The sequence below is a fragment of the Mobula birostris genome, chromosome 7 (assembly GCF_030028105.1).
Source record: "Mobula birostris isolate sMobBir1 chromosome 7, sMobBir1.hap1, whole genome shotgun sequence".
Classification (NCBI taxonomy): Eukaryota; Metazoa; Chordata; class Chondrichthyes; order Myliobatiformes; family Myliobatidae; genus Mobula; species Mobula birostris.
In genome coordinates this window covers 155,334,048-155,346,704 of record NC_092376.1, presented here as the reverse complement: position 1 = coordinate 155,346,704, position 12,657 = coordinate 155,334,048, and the positions used below count along the sequence as shown (strand labels likewise).

Sequence of the window (12,657 nt, the reverse complement as noted above, 5' to 3'; positions counted from 1 at the left end):
ACTAGGGGAAGGTGAGGCATTAGTGGAAGTTTGAGAAGTCAATGTTCATGCCATCAGGTTGGAGGCTACCCAGACAGAATATAAGGTGTTGTTCCTCCAACCTAAGTGTGGCGTCATCTTTACAGTAGAGGAGGCCGTGGATAGACATATCAGAATAGGAATGGGACGTGGAATGAAAATGGGTGGCCACTGGGAGATCCTGCTTTCTCTGGCGGACAGAGCATAGGTGTTCAGCGAAACGATCTCCCAGCCTGCGTCGGGTCTCGCCAATATATAGAAGACCACATCGGGAGCACCGGACGCAGTAGTGAATGGCAGTTCTGTGGGCAAAAACACCTTGCTTAATGAAAGATTAGAGGAGAATGGCCAGACTTGTTCAAGATGACATGAAGTTATCAGTAACTCAAATAAACACACGTTGCAACAGCGGTGTGTAGAAGAGCATCTCTGAATGCAGAACACATGAAATCTTGAAGTGAGTGAGCTTATTAGGTACCTAATATAGTGGTCACTGAGTGTATTGAATGTCTGCTCGCACACACACACACAACTACAGATTTTGTACATAGTTAAGGCACATCTTTTTCAATTCACTGAAACTTTACTGAAGGAGCTGTTTTAAAATGCTAAATATTGGTGCCAGCTTACCAGTTTGATCATGTCGTAAGTTACCACAGTGCAGAAACTTTCAACTCCTTTGGTCAGCTTGTTCTTAGTTTCAATAATGCCATTCTATATCTGTACAAAGACTCTCTTATGGTTCCATTCATCAGACTTTCAAAACACCATGAGATCATCGTGTGTTGTCAGTGCAAAACTCTGTAAAAATCTTTGTGATGAATATAACTATTTACAGCATGTTATGCAAATGTGATTTAGGATCATTTAGATAAACTGGCAGCTATGTCTCCATGGGAGAGGTTATAAGTATTTTTGGGAGGACATATGGTAGAGATAGCAGAAACCATTATCAATGAGTTTTTATTTCACTACATCATGTAAACTCAAAGTGTCAGAGCTCTGAAGAGATTTCAGATCAATATTTGAGCTCTGTTGAAACAGATTACCAAGCTCCGGAAAATTGCACATTCAAACAGTAGAACGTAGCATATGTATGTATTAATTTCATTAAAAGATTGTTCAAGAATATTCACATAGCTTTCTGTGAAATTGGCTGCTTAATTACGTTTGCTTTTATTGACAGGTCTTAATTCCTATCTCTTTGTACGTTTCCATTGAGCTAGTAAAGTTGGGTCAAATATTCTTCATATGCAATGATGCTGATCTGTACGATGAAAGGACAAATACACGCCTGGAGTGCCGAGCTTTGAATATCACTGAGGACCTTGGTCAGATACAATATATTTTCTCTGATAAGACTGGAACGCTTACTGAAAACAAAATGGCCTTTCGTCACTGTAGCATTATGGGTACAGAGTTTCAACATAATGAATGTAGTAAGCATCACAACCTTATGAGTATTAATATATTTAATTTATATAGAAATTAAAGGAACTTTCATCATGTTTTGATTTAATTTCTGTTGCTGAGATAATTTAAATGAGCTACAAATATTTAATAAAGCAGAATGTATATGACATGCAGAAACAAATGAAAGTTAAGGCTATAAGATGGACTGATGCTTGGTGTCCATTGGTCTAAATAATTCAGAGATAAAATTTTTTTGATAATTTCCTCTTTTCAGAGACATCGAAGTAAGATGCCTTTGCAGTCAGTATTTCCCACTCCATTCATTTCCAACATCATGTATTTAACTCTGACAATGAAGTGTATAAAGTATGTTAATAACTTGCAATTTAATAATCCTGTGAATTCTCTGAATGATTTTTCATTTAGCCAAACATTTATCTACATGCACACAGCCGGATTTCTTGGATAAGGAAGGACCACAGTTGGAGACCTTAGGCCCCATCACCAGCCACCAGAACAGTGCGTCACATTTGAGGCCGAAGAGTACAAGATTTGTGAAGCAATCGCACAATATCTGTTCCCAGCAGCAGCGTCCCACTGTTGAAAGTCATAAGGAGTCGATGATGTCTGGTGGTAACATCCCTACCCAGAAAGCGGCATTAAACAGCTCAATTGTAAGTAAAATAAATACTGCATATTTGCATAAATTCTGATTTGAGAAAATCACTTGTTCTCTGAGCCTGGACATATTTTACAATCTAATCCCTATAAGAAATAACATATCAGATTAAAATTATAAATTAACTTGTCCCATGCTGAGTGAGGACTGGAACAAGAAGGCTACAAATTATCATAATGCAACTTCCTTAAGGAGATGGTTGTCAGGAATTTCTGCACTCGATTGGTAAGCAGCAATCTGTGTATTTGAAATGATTTGAATTGACCTTATTACTTACATCCTTCATATACATGAGGAGTAAAAATCTTTATGTTACATCTCCATCTAAATGTGCAATATGCAATTTATAGTAATTTATAATAAATAGTATGTACAACAGGACAGTCAATATAACATAGAAGTACAATTGTATCAGCATGAATTAATCAGTCTGATAGCCTGGTGGAAGAAGCTGTTCCAGAGCTTGCTGGTTCTGGCTTTTACGCTGCGGTACTGTTTCCCAGATGGTAGCACTGGAACAGTTTGTGGTTGGGGTGACTCGGGTCCCCAGTGATCCTTCAGGCCCTTTTTACACACCTGTCTTTGTAAATGTCCTGATTAGTGGGAAGTTCACACCTACAGTTGTGCTGGGCCGTCCGCACCACTCTCTGCAGAGTCCTGCGATTGAGGAAAGTATAGTTCCCATACCAGGCAGTGATGCAGCCAGTCAGGATGCCCTCAATTGTGCCCCTAAACAAAGTTCTTAGGATTTGGGAGCCCCTACCAAACTTCGTCAACCGTCTGAGGTGAAAGAGGTGCTGTTGTGCCTTTTTCACCACACAGCCAGTATGCACAGACAACATGAGATCCTCGGTGATGTGTAGGCCGAAGAACGTAAAGCTGTTCAGCCTCTCAACCCCAGATCTACTGATGTCAATAGGGGTTAGCCTGACTGCATTCCCCCTATAGTCCACAACCCGCTCCTTTGTTTTTGTGACATTGGGGGTGAGGTCGTTTTCTTGACACCACTGTACAGAGCGGGAATGGAATTTGACCTTACTCTGCCATTCTGGAAGTGAACTGGCCACCCGGCAATTATTTTCATGAGCATAGCAATAAAATAGTTCATGGAGGCATATAATGTAATAATAGATTTGGAGTAATAAAGTGGAGCAGTGATTGGTACAAGAACCAGAGGCTCAAATTTAGAGTCATGATCAAAAGATAGAGGTATTATGTGTGTAATCGGGATATCTGAATTAACTGTCTGAAAGAATGTTGGAAACAGCGCCAGTTGGTGCTTCTAAAAAGGCAATAGAGCAGTTACTTGAAGCTTCATCATTTTCAAGACTATGGGGAATGAACAGGGAAAGAGCAGTAACTTGAAAGTGTGAGTACATTCTTCTCCTGTCCCACAATAATTATTTAACTCTTTTGCAACTGAAGTAAATTGAGCCACACTATGCAGGCAGCATGAGACATTCAGAGAGGAGAATACAATCAATTTACAAAATAAATACTCTGGAAATCGCTACATTGTTTTACAAGACAGTATCACAAGAGTTCTACAACATTTGGATTATTCAAATATTGGATTATTTATTCTCTGCTACATGGCTAAGAAAACGCCAAGTCTACATTGGACAGTTCAGTGCGGGGAGAGAGGGAATTGGAGTAAATTGCAGTTGTTACGTACCCCGTAACTGGGTTGCCAAACCAGCAGAAATGGATCACTCAGTTGGAGTCTGGATTACTAGAACTAAGAAAGTTTTATTAAAGAAACAAGCAACACAGTACTCTAATCAAAAGGATAATAAATGCAACAGTTCAGCAATGATAAACACACATGTACACAGAATTAAGATAACAGGATCAATCAAGCACTATCGTTGTCTAGGGGTAAATGACCAGTTTCAAAGTGACGCAAAGTTCAGTTCAATTTAGTTCAGTTCAGTTCGCAGTAATCGTTGCTGTGGGAGATGGACAGTGGGGGGAAGGAGAGAGAGAGCAAAACGAATGAATATTCAAACGGCTTCCACACAGACCTTCGATATTCTTCGCAATCAGCTTTCAGGCGAGCCCTTTGTGATGTCATCTGAGGTCACTGACCGTGACCCCTCCGTGTCCAGATACGATCGTTTCTCTGCTGTGAACCTGGCACCCAGGCAAGGGTGGACACACACCAGGTTCCCACCGATCGTGCCTTTCCACCCTGAGCGTCTATGGCTTGATCCCGCGACCAGCCGTCCAAAACTTCCCACCGACTTGTGGGAGATGTACAGCTTCCAGGGTCTCGTTACCTCGGGGTGTCATGTGTGTGTTGCCTTAGCGAACCTGTCCCTTTTTATCACCCTGCTGGGGTATCGCCTCTCCATCACTTCAAACAGTTCAGGGTTCAAAGGGGGAGCCGATCTTGACAGCTCTCCTTCCGTTACTCTCTCCCGTCCCTTCATTAACATCTCCAAATGCTGCTCCATTGTTTTCCTTATCTCTCTTTCTCCTGAAGACAAGTGGCAGACCAACTGTTGATCCCACTGGTGCCAGCCCAGGCCAGCTAACATCTTAATTTATGTGTATTCTCGTCACACGGTATAAATCATTACGGACTGCTCTTCAACACAAACAAGTCAGCTGAATTCCTGGTTGGCATTTGGCGCATTAGCACTGAAATTGAGACCATATTTCATACCCAACCATATAATATGGTTTCTTTTGTAAATGCTGCCCAACTTAATGTTCATATCCCATTCAGGGAAGAGTATAATGAGACTATGCACACAATCTAAATATTTTAATCAATGTTGTGCCCCTGGGACATTTAAATAAACTGTCTATATTCTCCAAACATTTCCAACAGTTTTACAGAACACTGAAATTAATCTTTGCAATGTTAAAGCTATGAAATATGCCTCATACCGATTTACATTCATTCCTCTAGATTCAGTTCAGTACCTGGAATAATGTAATGATGTGATACCTGTAAATCTCACAATATATTTATTACTTATGTGAATATATTATCTGAGTTTGCCAGCAGCTTCAAGAAAATGGCATTGTGCTGTCCATCTTCTATTTGAAATGCATTGAGTAGGATGAGATTGTTGTTTGAATATTGGATACAAGCTAAACACATGATAAAGTTGATGTAATTTAAACAATGTGACATTTGATGATTACAACTAAACAACTCCCAGGCAATACAATTAACTTCCACAAATGCAGTGTTTCACTTCTTGAAAAATTATCATTTAACTATAAAGAAAGCTTATTTTTTAATATTTCATATTTTGTTCCTTGATCTCTTTCCCACTTTCTCAAATATCTATTGTTATTATTTGATATTTCCTTTATCATTAAATTCTTCTTTTTCACTTTTTGCATTATTTATTTCATAATATTCCAATACAATTGGTAAGGGAGATGCAAATTTGTTCTATTTTGTTTACTCTGGTTCCACAAATTCCTTTCCCTCAATGCTGTGTTATTTGGCTTTCACTCTCAGCATCTTGTCATGCAGAAAAAAAACAAACCTAAATTGCAGACTCTGTTAGATATTCAGCTGACCACTGGCCATAACCATTGAAAGACTCCTTGGAATCTTGAATAAGGTTGAGAAAGCCCAAAATTGTTTTAAAAGAAGAGATGAAGAGAAATTTCTTTAGCTAGAGGAAGGTAAAGCTGTGGAAGTCATTGCCACAGATAGCTATGGAAGCAAAGACGTAAAGTATATTTAAAGCAGAGGTTGATGGTTCTTGATTTGTAAGGGTGTGTAAAGGTCACGGGGTGGGGGTGGAGGAGAAGGCAAGTGAATGGGACTGAGAGAGAATAATAAATTAGCCATGATCAAATGGGGGAGCAGACACAATGTGTTGAATGGTATAATTCTGTTCCTATGTCAAATGATTTCATGGGAATTTATATGTGGTTAAATTCAATGCAGATTATTAAAGCTCAGTTCAAGCTATCTGCTGTTTTCATATTGACTCGTTTCCCTGCCAAACTTGTATGTAAATATGTGTAAGGAAAAACTAATGCATTTTTTAAAAATCTAGGATAGAAATGTAGAGTGATATAACATAGTAACTTGGCATTCCCATTCAGCCCACTGAGTTCTCAATGACCATAAAATGTCGATTTGCACTTGTCCTAGATTATTTTCCCCACAATACCCTCAGATTCTGAAACCTGCATGAACACACTAGAGACAACTTACAGTGGCCAGTCACTATCAATGTGCATTTGCACTGTGGATAGAAACTACACCATTCCATACAGTGAGAGGGATCTCCTGCAAACTCCTTACAGAAAGCAATTAAATCAGAATTGAATCTATGCCACATGAGCTGTGAGGTAACAATTCCACAAGCAAATCAACCACACCACCACAATCTACAAAATGGCCTCTAGCCTGGATTTGTTGACTCAAGTCGATTTTACATATTCATTTGCTCACCCATCTAAAGTGTTTTGGCCACAATAATTGGATTCATATTCTGATTAACAGTGACAATGGAATTTGTCCACACCTCCTCTTCATGTCTGAGGCAAGGCGTGAAATTTGATGAGGTATTTTTTGAGAATTATTCTGTTAGTTTGGGTATGATAATGATGGACAGATGTTGTTAATGAGGGATGAAAAGGAACTAAGACATATTAGCACATAAATAAATTTATCTTGTCATTTGAAGCACTCCTTTTATCTTTCACTTTCATGTTTATACTTTATATGAATTCTTTATGCAGTAACAAACTTGTTATTCACTAATAGTTTACTGTCAAAAATCCCAAGTGATCAAGTTTCATCCAAATCTAATTTGGGAATTAACTACACTCCATGGGTAAACATCTCCACACTTTGGTTAGTAAATCAAGGGGTTATTCACCCACTGAGAATGGCATTATCATAGTAAATTCACTAATGTTGCTCAAGCAGAAACCATCTGTCCCATTAAGCCTACCTCGACAATGGCTCACAACAGACCACCTCTTGCATTACCATGAACTTGCCTCTTATCTTGCACTAATTTCTTGTTTTGCACAGTCTGCTTTTCTTCATTGTCTTATGTAATTTATAGGTAACTTATATCTTGTCTGAATCTACGAGCCTGTGATGCAACTGCAAACCAGTTTTTCATTGTACCAGTGCCTTACTGTACTTGTGCACATCAAATAAGCTTGACTTCACTTGAGCCTAGTACGGCCCTTTGGTGTAATTTACAAAATTATTCTACTTCGCAGTTCTTTTGCCATGTCACATATGTATTTTTTTTTCTCTCCTGATAAGAACAAATTCAGAGATGTTTTTTTAAGCCAATAGTAGTTCCCAATTCATTGCATGATGTTAATAAGACCATAAAATAAAGGAACAGAATTAGGCCATTTAGCCCTTTGAGTCCACTCCACCATTTCATCATGGCTGATCCTGGATGCCATTCATCCCCATACACCTGCCCTCTCACTATAATCCCTAGATGGAATCTGTCAACTTCTGCTTTAAGTATACTCATGGATTTGCCCTCCACCTCAGTCTGTGGCAGAGCATCCCACAGATTCATCACTCTTTGGCTAAAAAAAAGTATCCTCCTTATCTCTGTGCTAAAAGGTTGCCCCGCAATTCTAAGGCTGTGCCTTCTAGTTCTGGATGCCCCCACCAGAGGAAACATCCACCTTTTCTAGTCTATTCAACATTTGGTAGTTTCAATGAGATCCCACGCATTCTTCTAAATTCCAACAAGTACAGGTCCAAAGCTGCCAAACTCTCCTCATATGTTAACCCCTTCATTCTTGGAATCATCCTTATAAACCACCTCTGGAGTCTCTTCAATGACAATACATCCTTTCTGAGATAAGGGGCCCAAAACTGTTGACAATACACCAACTGTGTCCGAACTAGTGTCTTATAAAGTTTCAGCATTATCTCCTTGTTTTTTTTTATTCTATTCTCTTTGAAATAAATGCCAACATTGCATTTGCCTTCTTTAGCACAGACTCAGCCTGTGGATTAACCATCAGGGAGTCTTGCACGAGGACTCCTAAGTCCCTTTGCACCTCTGATGTTTGAATTTTCTTCCCATTTAGATAATGGTCTGCTTTTAGATAACTGTTGTTCCTTTTACCAAAATGCATTATCATACATTTCCCAATACTGTATTCCATTTGCCACAGTTTTTACCCATTCTTCCTATTTGTCTAAGTTCTTCAGCAATCATTTTGCTTCCTTAGCATTACCTACCCCTCTACCCATCTTTGTATCATCCACAGTCTTTGCCACAAAGACATCATTATCTAAATCATTGACAAACAATGTGAAAAGTAACGGTCCCAATAGTGACCCCTGAGGAACACCACTAGTTACTGGCAGCCAACCAGAAAAGGCCCCTTTTATTCCCACTTGCTGTCTCCTGTCTGTCAGCCGTTCTGCTATCCATGCCAGTATCTTTCCAGTAATGCCAAAGGATTTTATCTTGTGAAGAAGTCTCAGATGTGGTACCTTATCAAATGCCTTCTGACAATCCAAGCAAATGAGATTCACTTCCTTTCCTTTGTCCACCCTGCTTGTTACTTCCTCGAAGAACTCTAACAGATTTGTCAGGCAAGATTTCCCTTGACAGAAACCATGCTGACTTTGACTTACTTTATCATTAGTCTCCAAGTACCCTGAAACCTCATCCTTAATCATAGACTCCAACACTTCCTAACCACTGAGGATAGACTGATTGGCCTATAGTTTCCTCCCTTCTTAAAGAGTGGCATGATATTTGCAATCTTCCATGCAAGTGGACGATGCCAGAATCAAGTGATTCTCAAAAGATGATGACCAATACATCCATTATCTCCTCAACAACCTCTTTTAGGACTCTGGGATGTAGTCCATCTGGTCCAGGTGACATCCACCTTAAGACCTTTGAGTTTGCCTAGCACTTTTTCCTTTTTTAATTGAAATGGCGCTTACTCCTGCTCTCTGACGCTCATGGCCCTCCGGATGTGTCTTCCACAGTAAAGCATGAGGCTAAGTACTTACTAAGTTCATCTGCCATTTCTTTGTCGCCCATTACTACCTCAACAACATCATTCCCCAGTGGTCCAATATCAACTCTCACCTCCCTTTTATTCTAATACCACTAAAGGTTTAATAATTATAAAATTGTTCCTAAAAATTATTGATTCCTACATGGCTAACAATATCCAGGGAATGGCAGAGTTAATATATATGCATTGCCAGAACATCTTGCTTATGACATGTGATGTTAAAAATATTGGATCTTTGAAAATAGAATCCTAGAACCTAATTATTAGCATTTATCTTTGTATTTAAGAATCCAGCTTATTGTATGCCAGTTAACTTAATAAGCTACTAGTCTATAACATTTTTTGGTGGATATTTGGTAGTTGGCAGATATTCTTGCATGTCTCTAGTAAGACCATACCAACTGTGTGTCATTGTACCTCAGGCAGTAAGAGTAAAATCCTATAAAACACTGAAGCCTCATCATATGCACAGAAGATTAGCATTTCATAACTGAGAAAATTGAAAGAATTTGTTTGTTATTTCATATTCTTGGTCTCCTTTTGCTGCATATTTTGTGAAAGAATAATTGAGTCTGGATGTCATCTTCCATTGTGATACTAAAACCTCATTTGTAACTACTTTTATTGAAAATATGTAATTCACATCACGTACACATAGATTTCAATTACAGTGGAGGGTGAAATCAATTTACAAGCCTAAACACTTCTGGCTGAAACTGCTTGATAAATCTACCATTGTGCTTCAAATCCCAAGGTTGCAATGACTACCAAGGCTGCAGCAGCAGGTATGTCTAATTAATAAAATTAGCTTGGCAGTGGCTTATAAAATTGCTATTCCACTGTTGCTTGCTGTTCTGTAAGTACATAATAAAACAGATTGTCAGTTAAAATGTTGATTCTTAACAACAGTTTTTTGTTTTTATGGTCTCATCATCTTGGAAATTTGATTAACATTTAGTAACTCTTTGGAGACTCATTGAATCAATTATTAAAAATTAAGCTTTTTGATATGGATTACCAAGTATTTTTAATAAATTTAAAGGGAATTAAATCCTACTGAATTACTCCTTTCTCTGCATTCCTAAAGTTCACCTGCTGCTGTTCACCTGCATTAATCTTGTTCAATGCATCATGTGGGAAGAGAGTTTTATTTAACTTTTAGGGCTTTTTTAGCAGTAACATCAAGATTCCATCCAATGACATTGCTGCCACAGCTCCCTGTATATTCAACATTTTCTCTTTCCACAGATCCTGCTTGTTGGGTTGAGTTCCTTCAGCATTTTCTGCATTAGTTTCACATCTCAGCACCTTCAGTTTAATCACAAACAATAGAAATTTTGTAGATGCTGGAAATCCAAGCAACACACACAAAATACTATAGGAACTCAGCAGGTCAGGCAGCATCTATGGAGAAGAGTACAGTCGACATTTCGGGCTGAGAGCCTTCAGCATTTTATGTGTGTTACCTACCTCCAGTTTAATTTGGTTTCTGACTCCCATGTCTGTCTTATCAACATCCAGCGATAAGGATCATTCCACAGATCTGACAATAATGCAGAAATGTCTGTTTTCAGATGGCCTCTAATCAACGGTTTAGTAAAAGAGTTTTAAGAGCCCCATTCTGTGTGCAATCAGATCTGGTTCATAAGATTTGAGATCATTGCATTTTCATATTCTTTTTCAGATCAATGGATTTGTACTACAATGCCACCAACAGATAAAGGAAGAAATATACACTTTTCCACAAATTCCAATGTCACTTAGTTTTGATGATGTGATAACAAAATGACAGAACATTTGATTTATTATTTAAAAAATCAAATATTGATTTCAGATATGAGCAATCTCCTCATATAAAAGGTAATGAGTATTGGTATTTCCAGACTCTATTCAAAATTGAGCTCGATTTTTGCACACCAAAAACTTGAGTCAGATTGAGTGCAAGAGTAAAGTTCAAGTGAAACTTGCCAAATTGAATAGAGCAGGAGCATCAGATATTTTAGGACTTTCTCTTCTTTCATTATTAAAATGTAATTTATGTATATTGATTTAGTTGAGAGCAGTATAAAGAGTCACAGAGCAATGTCGCACTGATTCAGATCCTTCAGTCTGACCAGGCTATGCAGACCAAAGTGCCCTTGTATCTAGTTTGACGCATATCCCTCCATGCCCACGCCTCCATGTACTTATGCAAGTGCTTCTTCAATGATACTACTGTTTCTGCCTCAACCACCTCCTCTGACAAGTCATTTCATGTACTCACTGCCTTCCATATATTGAAGGAAAGTTGCCCCTCAGGTCTTGCTTAAATATTTCCCCTCTCATCCTAAACTTGTGCCACCTGGTTTTAGACTCCCCTAATATGGGGAACAGTTTATTACCGTTCACCTTATCTATGCCTCTGATCATTTTAAACATTGTCCTATGTTCCAAGAGATAAAGAGTTAGCCTAGCCTTTTTCAGTGACAATCTTGACTTCTCTATCCTTGCATGAATGGGTTCAGCATATGCCTAAATGTTAGCCATTACTGGAAAATGTTTGGAAAATTCTGAAGGGCATAGGAAAGAAATCCAACGTATTATGCTTCTGACTCATTTAATTGGTATGCAGGAAAGCCAGTTCTGTTCTGGAAGTGATACTGAATAGGTAATGTTGGGTAATGTTAATAGGGAGGTAAAATTGAGTTTAAAAAGTCCTTCCTGATGTTCAGATTGACACAAGATCTAGAACAAGATACCAAGTGAAAAATATATCAATCATCTAATGGTATGGTTATTCATACCATTTAGGTTGTATGGTTGCAGCTTAGAGTTTCCAAAGATTTTACCCACTAAATAATGAAATATAATGTGAGTGGTGGTTTGATATTGAATAATCCAGAAAACAACAAAATCAAAATATTAGGTTCTTATTTAACTTTTTATTTTATTTCCTGTTAAACTATCATCATACTGCAGTGAACATCAACAGTTGTTCTGAACTGAAAGCAGTTGAGTTACAAGTTTCTTTATAACCACCTGGGGCTTTCGGAATCCATTCTTTTTAAAGTCCTAAGTATTATGCATTAAGCCCATTCCCAGTTTTCATTAGGGAAAATTGCAGCATAGGCCAAATGCTGCGAAAAAAATTATTGAAGTATGCAGACAAGATTTTTAAAGGTCAATGACTTCTAACTTCACCTCACTGTGTAAAAGCTGACACCAGAGACGGTCTCTGCTGGACTGCCTGAAAACAGCAAATGAACCAGAATTTGTCATAGAACACTAGGGGCTTACAGCAGAGGAAAGGAAAGGTATATGTGACCTAACATGTCCTTTTAGCTCGCTTGAAGTAATTCTTTCTTCATAACCCAATATCTTGCTGGACTTTACGCCTTGGGGAGCTCTGCACTTCTCTGTGAAAAGATTTTTCCAGGTATGTGAAGAGTAACGGACAGGCAAGAGTGCCTGACAAATCTGTTGGAACTCTTTGAGGAAGTAACCACCAGGATAAACACAGTCAATTGATGGTGATTACTTGGATTTTCTGAAGGTTGACT

The 12,657-nt window shown here is 38.4% G+C and overlaps 1 protein-coding gene across 1 annotated transcript in view; it reads left to right on the top strand.

The window, feature by feature from the left end:
• The window catches only part of LOC140200980 (phospholipid-transporting ATPase VB-like), a 98,601-nt gene that overhangs the window by 16,051 nt on the left and 69,893 nt on the right, over positions 1-12,657 (top strand). The window contains exons 8-9 of the mRNA XM_072264618.1: positions 1,205-1,457; positions 1,858-2,105. Of these exons, the coding sequence (XP_072120719.1) occupies positions 1,205-1,457; positions 1,858-2,105 (501 nt within the window). The remainder of the gene's footprint in view (positions 1-1,204; positions 1,458-1,857; positions 2,106-12,657) is intronic.